Source organism: Moschus berezovskii, chromosome 28 (genome assembly GCF_049115385.1).
Source record: "Moschus berezovskii isolate FMDL1 chromosome 28, NW_MosBer_1.0, whole genome shotgun sequence".
NCBI classification, from domain to species: domain Eukaryota; kingdom Metazoa; phylum Chordata; class Mammalia; order Artiodactyla; family Moschidae; genus Moschus; species Moschus berezovskii.
This window is the reverse complement of record NC_142487.1, coordinates 14,583,648-14,604,769: the sequence shown is the minus strand read 5'-3', so window position 1 is coordinate 14,604,769 and position 21,122 is coordinate 14,583,648. Positions and strand designations below refer to the sequence as shown.

The 21,122-nt window shown below is 36.6% G+C and overlaps 1 protein-coding gene and 1 pseudogene across 3 annotated transcripts in view; one reads left to right on the top strand and one right to left on the bottom strand.

Moving 5' to 3' along the window:
* ARK2N (arkadia (RNF111) N-terminal like PKA signaling regulator 2N) overlaps positions 1-21,122 on the bottom strand; it is an 88,970-nt gene that overhangs the window by 25,064 nt on the left and 42,784 nt on the right. For 2 of the 3 annotated variants that reach the window (XM_055417295.2, XM_055417293.2), the window contains exon 3: positions 6,495-6,677. The exons of the other annotated variant lie outside the window; for it this stretch is intronic. In XM_055417295.2, the coding sequence (XP_055273270.1) occupies positions 6,495-6,677 (183 nt within the window). The remainder of the gene's footprint in view (positions 1-6,494; positions 6,678-21,122) is intronic. 3 annotated transcript variants of the gene reach the window in all.
* Positions 20,477-20,836, top strand: LOC148773578 (small ribosomal subunit protein uS10 pseudogene; annotated as a pseudogene).

Sequence of the window (21,122 nt, the reverse complement as noted above, 5' to 3'; positions counted from 1 at the left end):
TCCAGCATGGATAAAGGCTCTGAAGTGTGCATCCAGGGATCAGACTTGGCCAGATGAGTACAAGAAAGTCAACTATATAAGGAGCAAAGGAGAGTTGGGCTAACAAACTAGACAGAGAGAAAGGTGCAACTAGGGGGAACTGAAAAAGGACTGTGTGACGGGCTCAGTAAGGGAGAGGCAGAGCGCAGCAGGAAGTAACAGTGTAAGTAGAGCCAAGCAAAGGAGAAGGCACTAGGAAGAGGTAAGAGGGAAACCAATGGTTATGAGAAGTAAAATGTACTTCTACCCTCCTGGCCACTCACAAAATACAACCCTCTGCGACCACCCATTTGTCTGTCTTGTCCCCTGTCTGCAAGTGTGCTAAGTGGCTTCAGTCGTGTCCGACTCTGCGACCCTATGGACTGTAGCCCGTCAGGCTCCTCCGTCCATGGATTCTCCAGGCAAGAACACTGGAGTGGGTCGCTGTGCCCTCCTCCAGTCTTGTCCCCTACTCAACTGTTATTCTCCTTTGCTCCAGCCACCTATTACTCACCTTCCTACAACTTTTCCACTGCCCTATGGAATGCCAGCTCTATGGAAAAGGGCACTGAACTTTCTCTTTGCCTCCTTGTGGAAACATGACTTTCTTGAAAAGGCTGCCTTCCCTGCAGGCCTATGATTCCGACACCTCAATGCAGCCATTTTCTTTATGCTGCTGCTGCTAAGTCACTTCAGTCGTGTCCAACTCTGTGTGAACCCATAGATGGAAGCCCACCAGGCTCCCCCGTCCCTGGGATTCTCCAGGCAAGAACACTGGAGTGGGTTGCCATTTCCTTCTCCAATGTGTGAAAGTGAAAAGTGAAAGTAAAGTCGCTCAGTCGTGTCCGACCCTTAGCGACCCCATGGACTGCAGCCCACCAGGCTGCTCCATCCATGGGATTTTCTAGGCAAGAGTACTGGAGTGGCGTGCCATTGCATTTTCTTTATAGATTGGTCTAAAAGTCAGTATAAAACAAAACAGGGCCAGAGAGTGGGGTGGAGTCGGGTGGGAGGATACAAACAAATTTCCTGGTGTGCGTTTACAGCTCTGAACTAATGATGTGAGTATTCTGCCATATTTCCTCTCAAAGCCATTAAATAAAATGCCACACACCAAGTCTGCGGGGTGCCATTCTCTACAAGGGACCCCATGGCATTCTCTAGTAAGTCAGAAATGCATCCACTCCTCTATTTCAGAGCCAGGACAATCAGTCCTTTTCTCTCAACGTCACCCTCTTCAGAAAGTCGCACATTCCTCGGGAAGCTCCTGTGCAGAGGCGAACACTCTCTGGCCTTCGGGTCACACCTACATAGCCCCAACCAACACCCCTAGACCTCAAAGGAATCCAACAGCAGAGCAGGGCCTAAAGCATGCACAAACTCAAGTCAAAGATGCATGAGGTTCTTCAAATACCATCAGTGATACTATTCCTATTCTAGAATAAGCTCTGCACGAAAAGCGTAAATATCACAGTTACCATATATTTGACTGAAAATAAAGCAAAAGATTTATATTTAGTTATTGTGTAGTTCTTTGTGTAGCTTTTTGAAAAGATAACTTCATTTCATGAGAAAATTCTAAATTTCTGGCCTCCTACTACAGACCTTTTCAACACCACATAAGTCAGTCAGAAAGTAGACCAGAAAAGGTAGTAACTAAATTATCATGGCAAATATTTTCTTTTTAAATCAGCTATCTAATGAGAACTAGTCGTAAGCCTATTTGCAGTATATAAAATTATTACATACTGATGACAGTGGAATGTTCGGTATAAAAAAGGTTACTATCTTAAGTACTCACAGAGTTTTAAAAGAAGCAAATTATTATGTTGTGTTGAGCTTTTTCAAACAAAAATATTAAAAACTTTAAAAAGTGATAGAAAAGGAGATTAGAAACCTAAAATCTTACAGTCCACATGCAGCAGCTAAAAAACCTCCTTCACACAACTTGATACAATGATTTTAAAGTGCTAACAACAGAAACATGGCCATTCTGGTCTGATTATAAAAAGCCCTACTCTAAGACAGGAAACCCAAGATTTTTTTCTCTTCACTACAACTAAGCTTGTACTATGGACAAATCAAGATTACCAGCCCAATTTCAAGGATGGAGAGAATGTTCATAATCCACCTTCCTAAAAAGAAGGCTGATGGAAAAAATGAGATTTGTTTAGAATCTTTAACTTCTGAGGCAGGAGGATCTCTAAATTAGTTTAGTGTAATGATTATACCAAGAGTACTTCAGACTTCAGCCTCTCTTGGCCTCATCTGCATTTACAGTGAGTGAGCCTTCAAGTCTTTCCAATGAACACTGAGTTATCTCCTTTACAACTGACTGCTTTGACCTCCTTCCAATCCAAGGGACTATAGCACCACAGTTCAAAAGCATCAATTCTTCAGCACTCAGCTTTCTTTATGGTCCAACTCTCACATCTGCACGTGACTACTAGAAAAACTATAGCTCTAACTATATGGACCTTTGTCAGCAAAGTGATGTCTCTGCTTTTTAATATGCTGTCTAGGTTTGTCATAGCTTTTCTTCCAAGGAGCAAATGTCTTTTAATTTCATGGCTGCAGTCACCATCCACAGTGATTCTGGAGCCCAAGAAAATAAAGTCGGTCACTGTTTCCACTTTTTCCACATCTGTTTGCCATAAAGTGATGGGATCAGATGCCATGATCTTAGTTTTTTAAATGTTGAGTTTTTAGCCAGCTTTTTTACTCTTCTCTTTCACCCTCATCAAAAGGCTCTTTAGTCCCTCTTTGCTTTCTGCTGTTTGGGTGGTATCATCTGCATAAATGAGGTTATTGATATTTCTCCCAGAAATCTTGATTCCAGCTTATGCTTCATCCAGCCCAGCATTTCGCATGATGTACTCTGCGTAAAAGTTAAATACGCAGGGTGATAATATACAGCCTTGGCGTACTCCTTTCCCAATTTGCGAACAGTCGGTTATTCCATATCTGGTTCTAACTGTTGCTTCTTGACCTGCACACAGGTTTCTCAGGAGGCAGGTACGGTGGTCTGGTATTCGCATCTCTTTAAGAATTTTCACGTAACAATATAATAACCTTTGGGGGTAGATACTAGTTTTATCTCAGTTTTGACAGAGAAAACTGAGGCTCTGCATAACTTATGTGAGGTCACACAGTCTGTAAGAGGCTGCTGGTTCAAAATCCAGCAGTTTGCTCATAGGAGGCTGCCACCCACTACACTATTTAATGCTAACATCAATGAGAAAAAGTAAACCTATGGAAAGAGCTGAAAAGGAAAGTTTAGGTCTTTTTTTGATCAGTGGCTTTCCTAATTTCAACTCTTTTGCCTTGGTTGAAACTAAAACTAAAAACTGTTTTGCGTACTAGAACATCTAGCTGCTTAGAAAAAGAGACAAGCTGCTGCTGCTGCTGCTGTCACTTCAGTCGTGTCCGACTCTGTGTGACCCCATAGACGGAAGCCCACCAGGCTCCCCCGTCCCTGGGATTCTCCAGGCAAGAACACTGGAGTGGGTTGCCATTTCTGATTCTAAATGGAGGGCTGTAGACCTGGTCTGAAATGTTATTATTAATTAGACACTGAATATCCATTCTAAGTGGCTGGCTCAGATGGTAAAGAATCTGCCTGCAATGCGGGAGACATGGGTTCAATCCCCGGCTCGGGTAGATCCCCTGGAAAAGGAAATGACAATCCACTCCAGTATTCTTGCCTGAAGAGTCCCATGGACAGAGGAATCTGGCAGGCTAATAGTCCACAGAGTCACAAAGAGTCAGACATGACTGAGCAACCAATGCAGTGTACAGAGACACTGAACAGTCTACCTCAGTGACTGGCTTTTATTTTATTGGGAGGGAAGAAGGAAGACTATGATTAGCCACTGCAACATTTATCTTAAACTCCAAAAACAAGAATGATGACCTAATTGATACTAATAGTCCAAGTCTCAAATCTATAAACTGGCAATGAAGCATAAATTCTATGAACATTTTGTTATGATACTGTAAGTATATTCAAATTCACAAAACAAGTTCCCACCATGGCAATTACATCAAGACTAGATGGTATTATTAAGTGGTAAAGAATCCACCTGCCAATGCAGGAGACACAAGGGACTTGGGTTTAATCCCTGAGTTGGGAAGAGCCCCTAGAGACAACAGTGGCAACCCACTCCAGTGTTCTCGCCTGGAAAATTCCATGGACAGAGAAGCCGGGCGGGCTACACTCCACGAGGGTGCAAAGAGTTGGATATGACTGAGTATACACACACATACATTACTCATATACCTGCATGTCAGATTTAAAAAAAGAAGGAAAAAAAGACTTTGAATGAATCAATAAATGGCTTCGTAAGAAAATACCATGGGGATCTGTTGAACAGTGATGTCCATGCCCTATGATACACAATAATCTACACGCATTATGGCCCAATACATACATGTTTTCTTGATATACTATATCCTAGAGAAATTATCACACATGTACCAAAAGACATGTACAGGAAATGTTAATGGTAGCATCATTTCAAATAGCACCATAAATGTTCAAGAGAATGGGTAAGTCTATTGTCATATATGCATATGCTGGAATACTAAGCAGCAGTGAAAAGTGAATGGACTACAGCAGTACTTAACAAGAACAAACTTCACAACATGTTGAACTAAAAAAAAGCAAGTGGCAAATGATTACCTTCTATGTAATACTACTTAGTATTAAAACATGCTTGTTTACAGATACAAAGCAAATGCAGTAAAACTATGAAGGAATACATAGGAATACCAAATATTAAGTATCAATTTCAAGGCAGTGCTGGAGTAGAGAGAGAAGAATAGAAGAAGTCATGCCTGTTCCCCTCATCAAATACTTTTGTCATGTTTTATTTCTTAGAATTTAGAGCTAAGCACCAAAGGCTAATGTTGTTTTAAATGATCAAGCTAACAAATGATCAAGCTGAAAATGTGAAGCTTCCCCACCCCTACCAATGCTAGTGACTTTAATGATATGGTAAGACCCCCAAATGCTGCACTATTAGGCTAATTCATATTAAACCGCTAAACTGGTTGTAGATCAGAAACTCAAATATTAACAATTCCAAAGAGTTCAACCTAATATTAAAATTCCATGAAAAGCAAAAAAAAACAAACAGTAACTGTTCGTATTTCTCCTAACAATTCACAATAAAGTAGTATACATTTACTGACCAGACAGCATTTAATGTTACAATATATACACAATACATATTAATGAACACTTAAAAGACACTTGTTGGGCAAAGCAAGTGTTTATACAAATAAAAACTGAAATCCAGAGGAGAATCACCTTGTCCAAGGTTAAATAGGCAGTTAGCAGTCACAACAGAGTTAAAACTAAATCCAGGTTCTGTTCCAAAATTAGTCACAATAAATTAATTGGAAGCTCAACAAATAAACTTTTTTATTTAGTTCTAATGGAGCATTATGAAATGAATTAATGACAATGATCTGTAGAATTGTCTGTTACTTCCTAACAACTTCAATATAAACAGTTCTAACCCACTGCTATTTTCATAACACAAAACTCATTTCCCATAAAAATAATATTCTAGGTAGTTATTAAGCCAACGGAATTTATAAGCTAACTAGAAAACTAAAATCCTTCTAAAACAATAATGAAAATACACACTATATACGAAGTCTGTCTCTCAATCCCCTCTAACCTCTTTTCTTCAACTTTTCTAAAAACACTAGTACTTTTAGAAAAAGGTTTAAATTAGAACGCTGGAAGAAAGAGGTTTGGGGAACATACTGAAGGAGACTTGGAGGCATTGTGCAAGGTTTTCAAAGGTAATAGCAATAGGTTTCTTAGAGAATAAAACATCACTCTTAAGAATCATCACAGAACCAAGATAAACAATGCAAGACAGGGAGAAAGATTTTCCTGAGAGACAGCAACTGAAGAGTTGGAAAAGACAAAATGAGAACTAGTGTCGAGAAATTAACAGGGACACTGCATAAGAGGCAGAAGAACGATGCGGCACTTCAGTGAACAGTCCACAGGGCAAACTGAAACAGCTCCCTTCCCCAAACTGCAAGTTCACTCCCTGTTCAGAGTTAAGTGAGGGAATCCACTGGTGGGGGGGATGGGACTGGGGGTGGGGGTGTTAGGCAGTATCAGGTCATCTGGGTGATTTTTACATATGTTCAGTTCAGTTCAGTCGCTCAGTCGTGTCCATATGTTAGGCATTTTTAATTCAAGACGTCTACTGAAATTTACCTATGCCTACAATTATTGTCTTAGATATTCTCATTTTTGTTTTCTTCTGATTAGTAAAGACAAATGACATGCTACCCAAATCTTTTCAGTTATGAAGGGTGTCCTGGATAGCCGCAATCATCTAACGTTAGATGTTTCTAGTTGGCCTGCTTTCCTAAGCAAGGAAAACAGCTGCCAGGACACATGCATATTATTCCATCAGAGAAGGAGGGGTAGGGGTAGGGAGACCAACCTGCCTCCGCATTCAGCTCCTCTAGAAGCCCGCTGGTCCTCCAGGTAGCTCCTGTGTCCTGGCCTCCTACAGAATTACTGTGCTCTTGAACTACTGCAGCCGCCAATAAATTGTCCACATTTACCACTTCTGGCTCAGAGCCGGTGTCAGACATATCATAATGAGCTACAACTGGAGGTCCATCTAGGGAGGAAAGAAAATGTATACTTGTATCTAACTCGTGGGGTGAAAAATACTTCTATAACTAAAAGCCCCCTAAATGCCTGTTGCCTTTATCTTATTATTCTACCTAGTCAGAAAAGCTGCACTTTATACAATCTAATTATTTTGCACATGAAATGAAAGTGAAAGAAATACTCCAGCTTACATAGATGAGGGACACATTTGAGAAGGAGGAAAAAGGGTGTTATTATGAAGAACAAAGACAAAACTACACTGAACAAAAGTTAAATTCAATTCCTGTCATTCTGCTAAAGGGCAAAAGATTAAGAGAGAGGGGATGACTACAGAGAAGGTAAAGCTGATTTTTAAAGGAAACACTGATGCAAACTATTAAAACTGAATTTATATATTTTTTTAAGAGGATCAACCTAGTTTCTTCCTCTTAGTAGCTAATACTAAAAGTCCCTACTAGAATCAGAGAAGAAAGTTAAATATATATTTTCCTACTTCAAGAGCTCTACTTGACCAACATCTATTTCCAGTAAAGCCCCTTTAAAATATTAGGGATGTTATGTATTTTACAACATTCTATAAAAAGATGAGTGTGTGCTTAAGTTGGGTATGATTCTTTGCCAGGTTCCTCTGTCCATGGGATTTTACAGGCAAGAATACTCCAGGGCATCTTCCAGACCCAAGGATCGAACCTGAATCTCCTGTACTGCAGGCGGATTCTTTACCACTAAGCCACCTGAGAAGTCCCCAACAGAAAGATAATACTCATAAAATCCATCTTCAGGATTTGGATGTCTTGTGAGGGATAGTTCTATTGTCTTTTCCCTGAGGAAAAAAAACAGCTGACACTCCAAGGAAGTGATACACAACCTTATGGGTCATTTGAGAGGAAGGCAGTAAAACTTTTGGAAAAATAAAAGAGAGCCCTTCTACCTCCCAATCACCCTAACTTGCTGAAAAGGGCAGCTGAGCTCTTAAGTAATTACACTGCAGTGATTGATGCTAAATAATTCAATATTCATGCTTGTAAAATAGATACAAGGTTTAAAATGCTAGTGCTACCCTTTTCTAATATAAAAGTAAAAAGCAAAAATCATTTTCAATCAACTATGAAGCATATCCCTTACCACTAACTGCCATTCTTGAATAAAATGCTTTCTCTCCCCCAACAGTTATTTATTAAGTGCAAGCAAATCACTTAATTCCAGAAAAAAAATTTAATATCTAATAAATTAACATTAAACATACCTATTTTATAAAACTTGACTATGAAGGAATACATATGCCAATGAATCATTAAAATAGAACACAATGAAGGATTACTGTTTTAATACAAACATCCATTGTGTAAACTGTCACTAAACAAACATTAAACACACTTGGGGTACTTATCTCTTAAGACTAAGTTCCCAAACCACAGGCTTATGTGGCAACATTTTTAAAATAAAAAATGACCAAAACATAAAAGTAAATGAGTTGTTAGGTGCCACCGTATAAGGTACAGACATGTCACAATATGAAATTCTGACGATCATGACAATTTCATCTGACTACTTAAAAATAATTTCCAATTTCCCCAAAAGGGTACATCAAGTTCATAAAATTCAACAGTGTGGCCTCAGTATCAGTTAGTAATGGATTTTAGACCAAATAGCAAAATATTGGTTCATGTTTGCGGTTTTTCTTTTCAGAAAAGAAAGAAAGCTGTATCATTTATGGAGTTCTCGTCAGAGTTCAAAATGATTATTATGGAATCAAGATAATATGTGATGTCCAAATATTCAGTTGCAGAAGATATGAAGGTCAAGTACAATATTGACTATTTGACCAAATTTTTTAAAGGGCTTTATTAAGTGTTTTGTGCTTGGAAAAAAATAAAAGATTTATTTAAAAATCTGTTTCACAAATACCATTCATAACCTCTTGCCCTCACATTCCCCCACCCCACAACCACCAAATTGAGGCAACAGGTCAACAGTCAAGTCAAAATTGTACCACTCCTACATGTAAAATCATGCAAAAAGTATAAGCGTAGATGTACATGCAGAGTAACATCACCTACCCATGGAAATAACTTGTCTGAAAGTCTTCATCAGTAGGATATACAAGCATAAACTTGTTATCTGGCTTCATTCTTGTATCTTCCATATTTCCAAACAGCACACCTTATAGCTTAGCTTAAATTTAGTATTCATCATAAACAAAGACAGTAATATTTTCACATTTTAATTATACTGAAAATTAAAATAAATTATCACTGTCATTTTTCATATCTAATATATTCAAACAATGACAAGTCAGTACTATATAAACTTTAATAAAGTCAAGGAAAGGTTGTTTTTCCAATTTTGCCTTCCAACAAGAAATCACAATTAAGCATCATGTGTCCCAAGGTCATCTCACACTATCAGCAAACCAAAATTAAGTAAGATATGTTTAAAAAACTAAGCATCAAAGCTTGGATATTGAACCACTAAGTATGAATATTAGCTAACTGATGGGGACAATTTACGGTATTCTTTTAAAACATGATTTCTGCTACACAGCAAAATTAAGAGACAGGTAAGATCCTTTTAAAATAACTATCTCTTAAAAGAAAAAAATAAAATAAAACCACTAACAGGAGCTAGAAAAACCAGGAACATTAATAACAGAAGCAGCTATCTATGCTTCCAATTTGATTCTACCGCTTTACTACAGGAGGGAATAAGCATGAAGCTATTTTTCTTCCTCTGACTTGATGGTTCCTCTTGGATGCTAAAACAACTGTGCCGCTACTAAGGCAATTTTGACTTTTAAAAACATCAAAATAGCAACTTCAAGTAAAATTACACATGGAAACACTTCCAATTTAAAATGCAGTCACTAAGCAGTCCATGTTTACAACATAAAAGGTTATTCAAACTGCACATTCTCCCATTTGGTATCTGTCAACCATACATCATCAGTTTATAATGATGAACTTTGTTTTTCTATAGTCATTAAAAGTATCTCTCTATAAAGGTAAACTCAATTATTTAATAACTATTTGGTCTGTGGTTAATCCAAGTGCTGTGTCCGATTTAAGTAACTTGAAATTTTTGCTGATCACAAGAAAAATAAAATGTTCAGCAATCCACTGCTTCATTTAAGAACATCAACTTGGTCTATCTTGTGCTAGACAGGTTTGTCTCCTCTCTCTGACCTCCTAGTTTATAAACAGGTTCTAACTTTTCGAATACCAAAGTACAGGTGTGGGACTTTCCAAACGGTCCAGTGGTTAAAACTCTGTGCTTCATGCAGGGGGTGCAGGTTCGATCCTGGTCAGGGAACTGAGATCCAGCTTGCCGCACAGTTCGGCCAAAAAAGAAAAATCAAACAAAACATACAGATCTGTCTATTCATCACACATTCCTACTACAGTGAAGTTTACCCCTATGTGACTTTAAATCTTCTGTATTATTATCAACAGTGTTTAATTCTATGAATTAGTCTTCTTTTTAGTCAAATGTATTCTCTTCTAAATCTCATGGAAACAATTTGAATCACGAAAACAAAAAGCAAAGCAAAACAAAGCCTAACATCCATCCTCTATTACATCTATCTTTCCAAATCCCTCTTTCCAAAGCTGACAACCAAAAGCACAGAATTTTAAAACTATGTAATACATAAGTCACCAATCCTATTTTACAGATGAGAAATTTTGAGTCCTAGGTAGGTAAAACCGGCATAGTTTACAGTTCTCAGTGGTGAGGGAATGGGAAATATACAGGGTAAGACTGGGAGCAGTATATCAAGTGCATACATTTTGGGAAGCAAATACATAGGTTAAAATCCTGCCTACTTCTTCTTAACCTATGACTCAGCTTGTTCACAGGGTAAGGTTAAAATATAACACAGAACACAACAGTTCAAATACTGGTCCACCTGCCCACCTTTCCATTATAAATTAGCACTTAACCCTACTTCTCTGTTTGCTTATGTTTGTGTAAACTCTGCTGTACACAGCCTGCATGCAAGAAGCTTTGAAAAAACATCACTGCCTGAGTTGGTGCCTTCTACTGGTCATGGATTAACCCAACTTGTTAAGTAAATGCTTTGCTGGAATTAATAAGGTCATCACATATGTGGCTTCTGTATTTTTATTTTTGTTTCAAGTGAAATGTTAGCTTAGATGTATTCATATAGAAGTGTTTTAAAGCCAAACAGAGGTCACTTTGGATTATCCCATATATGGCCTACAAAGCCCTTCCACTAACACAAGTGTTGTCAGACTCCCAGTATGAAATCAGATCTGAGAATCAGAAATTCCTCTTGTATCCCAGAGACATCTGGAAACATCACTCCTCCTCCTCTATTATAGCTAAATCTTCGGCTCAAGGAAAGGTGGAGCAACAAACAGCGTTTACTCATTCAATTCCCATTTCAATGACTACAGTAATTAATATACAATAAAGAAAAGAATAAATTCCTTCCCTATGTTTTACTACAGCCAATTTCCCAAAACCCCTCATAGAAGAGGAAAGAAAAAAACTTTCCTGCTGCTGTCAAAGGACCCCACAGAAGTGCTGTCTCCCTAGTCATTAAAGGTCCTAAGCTCAGTGCCATTATCTACAACATCTAGAGAAAGTGGGAGGAGGCTGAAATCACTCTCAGTCTCCCTCCAATAGTGAGATTCAAAAACAGTTACACCTAAAAGAAGAGTTCTCAGAAACTACCTAGCCAAGCACTTTAGGAAGGAGGAGCATGTGTATGGTAGCCAAGTTAGGAAAAGAAATGTAGGGAAAATGAGGTGTGAGACTTAGGGATTAAAAGAAAGAAGCAAACCTCAGTAGCTGGAAGGGAAATCTGCAGTTGGCAGAACCTACCTAATAAAAACTAGCTTTTTAGTTACACATCTAAATATTTGCTGCTGCTAAGTCACTTCAGTCGTGTCCGACTCTGTGTGACCCCATAGACGGCAGCCCACTAGGCTCCCCCGTCCCTGGGATTCTCCAGGCAAGAACGCTGGAGTGGGTTGCCATTTCCTTCTCCAATGTGTGAAAGTGAAAAGTGAAAGTGAAGTCACTCGGTCATGTCTGACTCATAGCGACCCCATGGACTGCAGCCTACCAGGCTCCTCCATCCATGGGATTTTCTAGGCAAGAGTACTGGAGTGGCTTGCCATTGCCTTCTCTCTAAATATTTACCAAGATGGAAAATGATTATTTGGAATAAGAAAAAATAAAATACTTAACAAAATATATATGCTGTATTGTATTACTATTAATCTACATATATATGTAATATATATACACACATACACAAAGAACCATTGAATAAAAGCAGTAATTTTCAAAGAATCTCTTGGAAAATATAACTATATCAACCAGAAAAGACAAAAAGTGCCATTTCTAAAAAAACAACTTTAAATACCAAAAACTGGGCATTTTTTCTTTATAGTATTACAAAACTATTTTAGTAAAAAGAAAAATAAAATCGTGCTAAATGAAAATAAAATGCAGCAATATGCACTGAAATTCTATGTCAGAAGTTAAAAAGCATTTTTAAATAAAAATGAATTGATGCCTGTTTTGTGCTTTTCCCATTATACTCAACTCAATTATTAAAAATTTAGATGTTCAGTTTACAAGGGAGAAATAGAGTTTTAAGGATTACATCTGTTCTTACATCATACTGACAAATGACAGGTCATTTTGCCCAGAGAAGTTACCTATAATACTGATGAACAGTTAACTTTGAAAGTATCGAAGAGGTAAAAGGAAATATTCAAGATTAAATACAGAAAACAGGACACTTGCACAGGTCACCATCTTTCAATTTATCTTTGTATTTCAAGGACAAATCCACAATTTCTGCTTTGAGGATTCAGATCAATGGAGAACAAAACTAAAACATCTACACTACATACAAGAAGGAAGAACATGAAAATCTGGTAAGATTTTAGCCACATCCTCATATCTATGTACCATGCTAAAGACACATCCATTCATCTTTTTGATTATTCCTCAAGGTAGGATACATTTTGCTATTTTCTAAACAGTCTTCAATTTTTAACAGGGTAACTCAGAAGGACATATAAAGGAGAAAAATCTCCACCTTTTATGTTAGCACTGATATTTTGTTATTTCCTTTCTCAATATATCAACTGCAAAAAGACTGAAAATTATCTGAAAAACACCATGTAAGATCAATTACTAGTGATATTACCTACAAACTAATGCCATTCATTTCATTATGGAAAAGCAGGTTTCTTTACTAAGGAACACCTAATGTGAATTAACTGGTAGGAAATCACTATAACTTATGTAAAAGGATCCTAAACAGAGTAACAAGAAACATGTCTTTTTAAAAATTTTTATTTATCTAGGTTAACTGATACACTTCAAATGCAGAATTAGGTAAAAGATATAAAGAAAATGCAGTAAAAACAAAAATCACAGCAACTTGATAACATTATTCCCAAATCTTAAAGTTATATGACTTCATTATCAAAGAATACACTTCCTCATGGATTATTATTCCTTCATTTCCTAACATGTCTTCTATTGTATGTTGTAGTAATTTAATATGAAAAGATCTACTCATTACTTTGGTTTCAAACCCCACTAACTTTTCCTAAACTTCAAAGAAATTAAACACAGAATCAAGAAAAAAATGAAAAGTATAGAACTTGGAAGTTATTCACATTGATAATTATTAATGTACTCATACAACTGTTCTAGACAGATTAAAAATCACAAGTTTCTTATCTGTACAATGATTGAGGGCATATATGCCATTTTTAGAGAAGATTCTGAGAATTATTCTTTGAAAACAAGTTTTATTAGAACAAATTTAATAAAAAAAAAGAATTAAATTTCAGTTTAATAAATCTGCTCAAATTGTTTTGATACTGTTCTCTCACATGTGAAACCCCACAAAATCTTTTCCATTGTGCCCTTACTACACTGTTTAAATAATTGGAACAGAAGAGAGGAAATGAATACAAGCTAAGCAAAATATAACAGGTAATTATTTTAAAAAGTCACCTTCTGTAAAATAACCTGTACATGTTATCTGACTTGCATATAAACCTTAAGCAATAAATTTCATGAAATTGTGCTATACCTCGACCTTCAGATCACAGTATCTGCTGTTAAATACACATAACTAAGGCATGACAGAAGCAATGAAGCAAAATAAACTAATTCGTGTATATTCTTTTACTCAGTCTGCTAATGAAACAAACAAGCATTACAAATCTTTATCTGATAATCTAAGAAATAAATTTTCCCTCTAACTTATTAATCACTCTAACTCATATGTGGCAATTTTTTTTTTACACACATTTAGGAAGCAATGAATGGATATATTAGTGACCTGAATCCATTAAAATCCCTGTGGACTATTGCATAGTTATGTTTCCAGCACAACCTGCCAACTATAGCATTAATAAAAATACAGGATTATTTCATAATTCTGAAGGTGCACAAACACACACTCTTGAGACTAGGCTTAGTCCTCTGACTTAGTAACAAAGAACAGGCTTTTCTCTTGGAGACCCAAAATGACAGCTCCTTTAAGTAAAAAAAAAAAAAAAACTTCATGCAAAATAAAATTTTAAGATTTTAATTTTATTGTGTTGTGTTCTAAATTAAATTTTTATTTGAGCTCTTATTACACTCAAGTTTTAATAATGCACACAAATTACACATTAACATAACTGAAATGTATTATGCAATGAGAGGCTCAAATAACCTGATAATTCTAATCTTAATCTGCTGGTTAAATTTTCTTAAAAATGATTAGGATCTAATGTCCTACAACACTGAACTAAGAGACTCTAGGCAGAAAACAGTCTGTAGATAGATTATCAGAAAACATTCACCATAGCGCACCCCCATTTAAATACCAGCAACTAAATTGCATATGTGGATATTAGAGAAATGACATAATCCAAATATGGAATTATAGTCTTCATTTTAATCTTTCTTCTATTTCTTTCAGAATTGAGCCTTTTCTTGAAAACTGGACTGATTAAAATGAGCAAAGATATTTTAAACAAACAATCTGTGTTTTTCTTTTCTTGCAGTCATTCCCTACAAAGCACTGCAATCTACCAGTCCTCAGTGACTCTCCAAAGGTCATCTCCCTGCTGATCTTCCCAAGTTTCCTAGAGAAGCAGAGGGGCCACTGCCTGGCTTGCCCTGGGGCCTGTAGACACTGGTGGCAGCCATATTTGGGAGCATTTTCTCCTGGGATTATACTGTTTTCTTTTATTGACCTTTTATTTGGTATGAGTATAGCTGATTAACTGGGTAGCCAATTAACAATGTTGTGACAGTTACAGGTGGACAGCAAAGGGACTCAGCCATGTATCTACAAGTATCCATTCTCCCCCAAACCCACCCACCCATCCAGGCTGCCACATAACACTGAGCAGAGTGGGATTATATTCTTAAATAAACAGCATTTCAACCATGTCTAGATCAAAGCTAGACACGATCTAGATCAACTGAAAGACGTTTCTGTCCAGCATTAGCCCTTTATATACCACAAAAAAGCCCTAACAGGATATATTCCCTATACTTAAAATTCTAGGAAAATTAAGCCAATTTAAGGTAAGTTAAAGGAAGACCAGAGTTCCCTGGTAGCTCAGCTAGTAAAGAATCCGCGAACAATCCAGGAGACTCCAGTTCGATTCCTGGTTCAGGAAGTTCCCCTGGAAAAAGGATAGGCTACCCATTCCCGTATTCATGGGCTTCCTTGGTGGTCCAGACAGCAAAGAATGGCGCCTGCAATGCGGGAGACCTGGGTTCAATCCTGAGGTTGAGAAGATACCCTGGAGGAGGGCATGGCAACCCACTGCAGTATTCTTGGCCTGGAGAATCCCCATGGACAGAGAAGCCTGGTGGGTCCATGAGGTTGCAAGGAGTCAGACACGACTGAGCAACTAAGCACAGCACAAGGGATGACCACTAGGCACTTCTAAAATAATACCTATATAAAAATGCCACCACATAATCCAAAAATAATTTCCACTTCTTAGTATGTATTTAGACTACAATCTTAGGAATACAGACTCTGCCTCAGTGAAGGAGAATTCAATAATCCAAAACAGCAGTCAAGTTTTTAAAAAACTATTATAACTACTTCAAATACTTAATACTTCTTTGTTCATAATACAAAAACAAATTTTTCTGAAAGAATTTTTAAATCGTGCAATTTGGAAAAAGCACAATTACTTTAAAGCACAATTCATTAAAAAAAAAAAAACTACTGTGTTTCAAAACAAGACTCCTTAAGACAGCAACACATTTTCAAGACACCATGACAAACTGAAAATCAGGGGAAAAAACTGTATGTATGTTTCTGGTACAAAATTATTCTTAAGGTTAACTTTTCAAACCACAAAATATAAAATTTTGTTTTGGAATAAATTTTAAAATTTTAGCATATATTCTATGAATTAAATCAGTACATTCTGGTGTTCCTCTTCTATCAAAACCTCTTTTTCCATATCTTTATACAAATTTATGTAGAAAAGGCTTCCTCAAATGTATTATGTTCGACACCTTCTCAAATATTTACAATATTTTTACCTTGAATATCAAATTATTAAAACTTAAGCTTGATAATTCCACTCGACTGACATTTTTCTCTTTTAGGCAAAAAAATCTGTAGATTTCCTACTCCATTATCTAATAACAACAAGAATCAGAACATATCCAGTCAATACTAAGAATAATGTCTATGTTATTTTTTATGTCATTCTTAAAGGATTCATTCATTTTTCTATTTTAAAAATAAAAAGCATTTCACTACATGCTTAATATATGAAACATTAAATCATGAAACAAAGAAATCTATTAAGTTCTTGAAGCAGTTATGCATGCACAGAAAAGCAGTCATGTTAACATGCTGAAATTAACATTTTCTTATATCTAAAAATCCATGTCTAGTAAAATCTGTGATCCTAGGGAGAAGCTGAATACAGAACAAACTTCCCTGAAAACATCTTAATTTCAAATAAATATTACAGATTAGTTAAAAACTTCTCACCCAAAACCAATATGCTCTTCTTATTGGCATAAAACAGGTAAGTTAAAAAAAATATTAGCTGAAATAGTGTACAAGTGTTGTGCTATTATGTCAGAGAAAAACCCGTCAGTTATAACTTTCCCAAAGTTAATTCCCAATTCTCATATATTAAGCTCTAAAAAGAAAAAAAAAAAGTCATTTTTCACTTCAAAAAAAAAGCAAAATAAATTGATTCAATTTATTACAGTTAATTTACAAGGTATAAATATCTGAATATAGAATAGAAGAAGTGATGACAATTTTTCTGAGTCGTTACTGGTAAATTACTAAAATAAAACAAAGGTCTTTATTGTTTATACAGCTGACCCTAAAGTTGGGCTCCCACCCACTGCACAGTTGAAGAAAACCCACACAAAACTTTATAACAGTCTCTGGTCCCACATCCATGAATACTATCGAGCACTGATTGTGCAGAACCACAGTTCATATTTAGTGCAAAAAATCTGCATATAAGACCTGTACAGTTCAAACTCCTGTCGGTCTAATGTCCAACTATATATGCAACTCCAAATATATCACCTAGCTTTCCTCTTGGCAAAACACACAATCAGATCTTTTTCAAAGTTGCAACTACATTAAGTATTAAAATAACCTTACTCATATTGAGAACTTATAAATTTGAAGGGAAAAACTACCATGTTTTTATTGTAAATAAATCCAGTAGGAAGTACAATTTTCTAAAAAAGGCACAAGGTAATGTTAGCAAAGTTATATACACCTACTGAAAACTTTCTTCCTAATTTAGCTTTTTCCCACAATATTCCTACCAACCCAGAAAACACAAAATACCACTATTTCTCAGTCCTAGGCCACACACTGAAAATCTATCAAGTTGCAAAGCTAACAATGCTGTGCTATTTTCTCCCCTTTGATACACGCCATGGACTCTTTAACATATCATTTATTTCCAGTCCAGGGACTCAAAACAAAATTAAATTGGTAGTACATTAGCCAATACATTTAGTCACTATTAATTTAAAGACCCATTCAACACATACCCTTAATAGAGTGACCATTTCATCTCTATCCTCTAGAGGTTACCCTTTACATCAGAGTACCAGTTTCACCGGATTCTGCCAGATGACTGGCTTAGAGAGTTAAAGCTTAAAATAAAAAAACCCATCTATGTAACAATGGAAAAATACTGCTTTTCTCACACATAAACTCAAACTCCTGTCTAATCTGCGTTCCCTGCAGTATCTCACATAGCAGGTACAGGGTATTAATTTGCTCAAAAAGTAATTCATTCTTCCTGCACACAAAGTCTATTTCATACAAATCATTAAAGACTAGCAACAAAATCAGTTCATTAAATGACCTAGGAAAGAATGACATAAAAATGCTCATGCAGTATTCACTCATGACCTCCAGAATGAGATTAATTACATCATTCCTCTTAAAGGAATCACAAGCAAGTCAACTGTTGTAGAGATTAATTCTAAGAGACTCTAGGGGAATTAACCACTCATCTATCTGGATTCACTAAGATTCCCTATTTTATATCTTACTGTTATTTATGTTTTTGGCATGAAAAAAGCATAAAGATGAGGATCACTCCTATCAGCATATAAATACAGTTCTATGTTCCAAGCACATGTAACAAAACTCTAACTAGAATTCATGAAACTTTGTTTTGAATAACTAATTTTTTTAAAAGCAACTTATTTACTATTTAATTTTTAAAACATTACCAAAAGAAACTTAAAACGGGCAAAAGCATATTCTTTCTTACACAATTCAAAAAGCAGATAGTTAACACAATTAATTTTGTGATAGATTCAAAGGTTGTTCTGTAATATTCCCATTTTCAACAAAGTTAATCAGAAAACTGTAATGTCTGAGGATTCTAATGTGCTGTCGACATTCTGACATGTCACAAAGGGCTGTTGCAGCAGTTCTTGGGAATCAGGCAACTGTGTGTAAGCACCTGACTGGGTGATAGGGGAAATTCCTTGGCCAACTAGTCGCATTTTAAGTTCCCTGGGTTCCAGTAGCTGCTTGTTCTCTTCACCAGTGTCAAGGTGAGTTAGTTTTTCCATCCACATTTGGAACTTCTCTGTCTGCTTCTGCATCCCGGAATAACAGCTCATGGCCTCTTCTAGGACACTGCCTGTAACGTTTCTAACACACAGAGCACCCCTGACAAGTAATCCTAAAATTTCGCTGGGCGCTCCTTCAGATCCGTCAGTATGACTGAAGTCAGCTTTAAAGGCAATGAGGCCATTTGATAAAATGTCATTAAATCAGAAAATTGTATTTTTATTAAGACATGCTTATTCAGGAAAATGACTTAAGCATTACCAAGAACAGGCAAATAGATTCAGCAATGATAAGGAGCACTTAAATTAATTAACCAAACAAAAGTAATTCTGAGAAAAGTAACATGACACTACCCTTTTCTCATAGCTTCACCGAATCTGCCTAGGATTTTGTATCTTGTACTATACAACTAACTACTCAAGTTTGAAAGTATCAGTAGCTTTCGAACTTGCTAAACATAAAGACCTGGAATGGTATAACAAATACCAAAATGTAGGCGGTTCCCAGGCATTAGGTTTGTTTTAAGCCCCCTAGGTGATTCCAGAGTACAACCCTGATACAATCACTGTATCCCTGAATATTTTCACACCATGACTTTAAAATTCTAAAATTTGCTTTAACTGCTGACCCATAATAAGTCAGTATATTAAATAATTCTCAGTTAATTGATTTTCATCAACTACTCTTAAGTTAAAAAAAATTGTTTTCTTTATGGAAAAACCACATAAAGGATATGCAAAATCCATGTATACTGCTGTGTAATATTTTTTATAAACCTTGGTTTGTGCAAGGTACTAAAACACATATCTCAAAAAAAAAGTTTTGCAGTTAAGTTTTAGATATACAAATCATATCCTCCTCTTTTGGAGAGCACATTAATGGCTCTGAGTTGTCCTGTAGTAGACAAATCTGTTTCCACATGGTCCAGCACTTTCCAAATGTGTGAACAGTGTACACCTATTAATATCAAGTAGAACACTGGTTTCAGAGGATTCCAGTTTTAGGATATGCTCTTCTATATACAGTATTTTATCCTTGAACTAGGCCAGATTAGTTTTGGTTTGGGTCCCAAATACTTTGGGTTTCTAATAAAACTAATTATACTGGACTCTTCCTTTCTTCAGGTAACTACTAAAACTGTTACCTCCAGATCACTCTTGCCTATGCTACCTCAAATAGCTATTCTACCCCATCTCTAGTTCATTTTTATCTGAACTCTTATATCCTGCTTTATTATTATTCATAATGTATATTCCTACTTGAGAGCATATGATGAATTCATTTATTATCTGTCTCCTCAAAAAAGATGTTTCACAAGGGCAGACATGTTTCATTCACTGTTGCATTCCCAATGCTGCATAGCAGGTGTCCAAAATTTGCTGAATTAATGAATGATGGACTCAATCAATCTTGGCCATATACCATCTACCTATATCAAAAAGTCCTTATAAAAAACTGCCCCCATGCAATGCTCTATTGTATTTATCCCAGAGCATTTCTGAAAATATAGTTTACTTTATCTCATAGTGGCTTTTCATGGATAGGCAAAAGAAAAGTTTCCCAGGTCTCAGTATCAAGAAATGCAGCTCTTTGAGGAAGACGCAGTCGCCGCTGCAGCAGAGCGTCGTGCCGCCTGCTTCTGCTCCCGACTCACCGCTGTTTGCTCTCGCCGAGGAACAAGTCGGTCAGGAAGCCGTGCCACAGTCATGGCCTTTAAAGACACCGGCAAGACTCCCGTGGAGCCAGAGGTGGCCATTCACTGTATTAGGATCACCCTCACCAGCTGCAACGTGCAGTCTCTGGAGAAGGTGTGTGCTGACCTGATCAGAGGCGCGAAGGAAAAGAATCTCAAAGTGAAAGGACCAGTTCTGATGCCTACCAAGACTCTGAGAATAACTACAAGGAAAACTCCTTGTGGTGAAGGTTGTAAGACTGGGGATCGATTTCAAATGAGGATCCACAAGTGACTCACTGACCTGCACAGCCCTTTTGAAATTGTCAAGCAGATCACTTCCATCAGTATTGAGCCAGGAGTCGAGGTGGAAGTCACCATTGCCGATGCCTAAATCAACCTTTTTAATAAATCGATATTCAGTTGTTTAAAAAAAAAAAAAAAATGCACTGTTTCTCCTATATAAAGAGAACTGCTTATATCATGCCAACTCCCTCTTTTCAACGCCTAAAAGGCTATGGGACAAATTTTGAGCCCAATTCTACCCAGCAAATAAAAACTTGATGAAGTTTATTGTTACCAACTTTTCCCTCTAACTTCATTTTATTCCTCCACCCTTGATTACTCCATTCCATGCCCTCTCTCCACATTAAAAAAAAAAAACAACACCTTATTTATAA